A 4,001-nucleotide genomic window follows, 5' to 3' on the forward strand; every position below is an offset into this window, starting at 1 on the left:
GACTTGGTAAACCTATCCACAATCACCCATACGGCGTCAAATTTCTTCAAAGTCCGTGGGAGCCCAACAACGAAGTCCATGGTAACACGCTCCCATTTCCACTCGGGAATCTGAAGTCTCTGAAGCAAGCCATCTTGCCTCTGATTCTCGTACTTCACTTGCTGACAATTTAGGCACCGATTTACATACTCCACTATGTCTTTCTTAATCCCCCTCCACCAATAGTGCTGCCTCAAATCCTGATACATCTTAGCGGCACCCGAATGAATGGAGTACCACGAACTATGGGCCTCCTGAAGAATCAACTCACGTAACCCATCCACATTGGCACACGTAACCGGCCCCGCATCCGCAACACACTATCATATCTAATAGAAACCTTCTTGGAATTACCGTGTTGTACAGTGTCCTTAAGGACAAGCAAATGGGGGTTGTCATACTGACGCTCATTGATGCAATCACATAAAGAAGACCGAGATACCACAAAAGCAAGAACCCGACTGGGCTCTGAAAAATCCAATATAACAAACTGGTTGGCCAAGCTCTGAACATCAATGGCTAGTGGCCTTTGTACTGCCAGTAGATATGCCAAACTACCTATACTCTCCACCTTTTGACTCAAGGCATTGGCCACCACATTGGCCTTCCCGAGATGATATAGAATAGTGATATCATTGTCTTTAAGCAACTCTAACCATCTCCGCTACCGCAAATTAAAATCCTTCTATTTGAAAAGATGCTGGAGACTCCATTGATCGGTATAGACCTCACACGGGACATTATACAAATAGTGCTGCCAAATCTTCAAGGCATGAACAATAGCTGCCAATTCCAAGTTGCGGACAAGATAATTCTTCTCATGAACCTTCAACTGCCGAGACGTGTAGGCAATCACCCTACCATCTTGCATGAACATCGTGCCAAGGCCAACACCTGACACATCATAATACATAGTGTAAGACCCCGAACCCGTAGGCAACACCAACATTGTGCCTGTAGTCAAAGCAGTCTTGAGCTTTTGAAAGATCGCCTCACACTCCCCAGACCATCTGAAAGGAGCACCCTTCTGGGTCAATCTGGTCATAGGTGCAGCAATGAATGATAAACCCTCTACAAACGGCTATAATACCCGGCCAAACTAAGAAAACTTCGGATCTCAGTAGCTAAAGACGGTCTGGGCCAACTCTGAACTGCTTCAATCTTCTTCGGATCTACCTTGATCCCCTCAATCGACACCACATAACCCAAAAATGCCACCAAATCAAGCCAGAATTCACACTTTGAGAATTTTGTATACTACTTCTTTTCCCTCAAGGTCTGGAGCACAATACTCAAATGCTGCTCATGATCCTCCCGGCTGCGGGAGTTACCAAGATGTCATCAATAAACACAATGACGAATGAATGAAGGTATGGCCGGAATACATTGTTCATCAGGTGCATAAATGCTGCTGGGGCATTGGTTAGCCCAAATGACATCATGAGGAACTCATAGTGACCATACCAAGTCCTAAAGGCAGTCTTCAAAATATTCGGATCCCGAATCTTCAGCTAATGATACCCTGACCGCAAATAAATCTTTGAGAATACTTTGGCACCATTTAGCTAATCAAATAAGTCATCAATGCACGGTAATGGGTACCTGTTCTTCACTGTAACCTCGTTCAACTGCCGATAATCAATACGCATGCGCATAGAACCATCCTTCTTCATAAACAAAACTGGCGCACCCTAAGGCGACACATTAGGCCAAATGAAACCCTTATCAAGCAACTCTTGCAACTGCTCCTTTAACTACTTCAACGTCGTTGGTACCATATGGTAGCGTGGAATAGAAACGGGCTAAGTGTCTAGAAAAAAGTCAATACCAAAATCAATATCCCTATTGGGTAGCATGCCCGGAAGATCTGCTGGAAATACAACTGGGAAGTCTCTTAATACCATAACTGACTCAACGGTAGGACTATCAACACTTACATCTCTCACAAAGGCTAGATATGCATCACACCCCTTATTAACCATTTGTTGTGCCTTCAAAAATGAAAAAACCCTGCTAGGAATATAATCCAATGTACCCCTCCAGTCTAACCACGCCAAACCTGGCATAACCAGTGTCATAGTCTTGATGTGAAAATCCAGAATAGCATAATAGGGCGACAACGAGTCCATGCCCAAGATAACATCAAAGTCTACCATATTGAGCAACAATAGATCAACTCTGGTTGCACAACCACCAATGGAGCCTCGATCAAATAAGACGGATGCATCTCTATGACAAACCGGAATAATACCTGTGATAACTACATCTGATGCGACCACCTCTGTCCTACCCAAAAGAATCATAGCATCTGGCCTGGCCTCCCCCTCTAGGGAGACCCTTACTCGCCAGACCTCCACCCCTAGGTGGCTGTGCAGGTGGAGCAACAATCATGGCCTGAGAAGTCTGCGGACCCGGTGGAATATGTGGAGCATATGTAGTCTATGGAGGTGCACCCCTCCTGACTTTGGGGTAGTCCCTCACCATATGTTGGGTATCACCATACTCAAAACAAGCTCTCGGTGGGTGTGGCTATTGAAACTGGCTCAGGCTTGGTTGGCTGGACTGACTGCTGAAAGCACCCCTTGCGGGAGGTGCACTAGATAATGGCGGTGTATAATGGGCAACCTGAGACCTGGAAGTAGCTGGAGCACCACTATAAGCTGGAATTGCAGCATAAAATGGATGGATCACATAGCCTCTACCATGATGGGCAGCAGCTGGGGTGCGGACACTACTACATCTGCCAGAATCTCGAGGCCTCTTGGCCTCCTTGTCCTCTCTCTCTCACGGCCCCGCATACCCTCTAACCTCCATGCGATCTCTACCACTTGCTGATATTGGGTATCTGTCTCTAATTCTTGAGCTATGCTGAATCTAATACCATAGTTGAGACCCTCGATGAATCGGCGAACTCGCTCTCTGACTGTAGAAATCAAGGCAGGTGCATGTCTGGACAACTCACTAAATCTAACAGCATACTGTGACATTATCATAGTACCCTAGTGCTACTGCTCAAACTCCGCACGCCATGCATCCCGAAGGCTCTGGGGAACAAACTCTCTTAAGAACATCTCTAAAAGCTGAGTCCATGTGAGTGAAGCTGCATCAGCTGGGCTATCCTCCTCGTAAGCCCGCCACCACTGATACACTATTCCCGACAGGCCAAATATAGTAAAATCAACCTCGCTCATCTCCACAATACCCATGGGAGGAGAACACGGTGGCACTTCTCTAGAAAACCATGTACATCCTCTGTAGCTAGGCCACTGAAAGTAGGATGATGATTCTTCTTGAACCTCTCAAGTCTAAGCTACTCTTTCTCAGATGCCACTACCCTAACCTCGGGCTGAACCGGAATAGTAGGTTGTGCTGGTATAACCTCTCAAACCTAATCAAAATGGACCCGCTGCTTTGGAGTATGGGCCGCGGGAGTCTGAGCTCCTCTCCCAGCCTAAGATGTGGCTGGTGGTAGTGGAACCAACACCGCCTGAGCTAGAGTACCGAACATGCTCAAGAACTGTGACAGGGTCTCCTGAAGAGCAGGGGTGGCAACAGGCGCCTCGGGTGCCTGCCCCCCAACTAGAGCTACTGGTGGCTTCTTTGTCGCAACTCGGGTAGGTGCTCTAGCTGTACCATGTGACCCTCCTCGACCTCTGTCCCGACCTCTCGCGGCTCTAGCAGGGGGAGACGGTGTCTGATCATCAGATCCAACGGTGCACGTCCTCACAATCTGTGAGAGAATAAAAATACAAAGATTCAGAATTTTGAAGTCAACAAATTTGCAAGATAAGGAATAATAGAAGTGATGTTTCCTAACTGTTCCGTAGCCTCTCGAAGATAAGTATAGACGTCTCCGTACCGATCCGCAAGACTCTACTAAACCGGCTTGTGACTCGTAACATGTATGAACCTAAAGCTCTGATACCAACTTGTCACGACCCCAATTCCCCACCGAAGGATGT

At 47.0% G+C, this 4,001-nt stretch overlaps 1 protein-coding gene across 1 annotated transcript; it reads right to left on the reverse strand.

Annotated features, from left to right (window-relative positions):
* Positions 1-301: 301 nt before the first annotated feature.
* LOC138905940 (uncharacterized) lies at positions 302-3,026 on the reverse strand. Its single transcript, XM_070194454.1, has 6 exons — positions 2,840-3,026; positions 2,607-2,699; positions 1,941-2,188; positions 1,642-1,730; positions 767-1,076; positions 302-643 (listed from the first exon to the last, which is right to left on the reverse strand). Exons 1-6 carry the CDS (start codon positions 3,024-3,026, stop codon positions 302-304), a joined length of 1,269 nt encoding a protein of 422 aa, XP_070050555.1.
* Positions 3,027-4,001: the final 975 nt, after the last annotated feature.

The sequence above is a fragment of the Nicotiana tomentosiformis genome, chromosome 2 (assembly GCF_000390325.3).
Source record: "Nicotiana tomentosiformis chromosome 2, ASM39032v3, whole genome shotgun sequence".
Lineage (NCBI taxonomy): Eukaryota > Viridiplantae > Streptophyta > Magnoliopsida > Solanales > Solanaceae > Nicotiana > Nicotiana tomentosiformis.

What these genes read in the sequence shown, in the direction of transcription:
- LOC138905940 (XM_070194454.1), bottom strand. Translation starts at nt 3,026, where the DNA reads ATGTCACAGTATGCTGTTAGATTTAGTGAGTTGTCCAGACATGCACCT. An exon ending in CGCAAGGGGTGCTTTCAGCA is followed by an intron (nt 2,189 to 2,606) that starts GTCAGTCCAGCC and finishes TCAATATGGTAG; the next exon opens with ACTTTGATGTTATCTTGGGC. An exon ending in GAGGTTACAGTGAAGAACAG is followed by an intron (nt 1,077 to 1,641) that starts GTACCCATTACC and finishes ACCTATGACCAG; the next exon opens with ATTGACCCAGAAGGGTGCTC.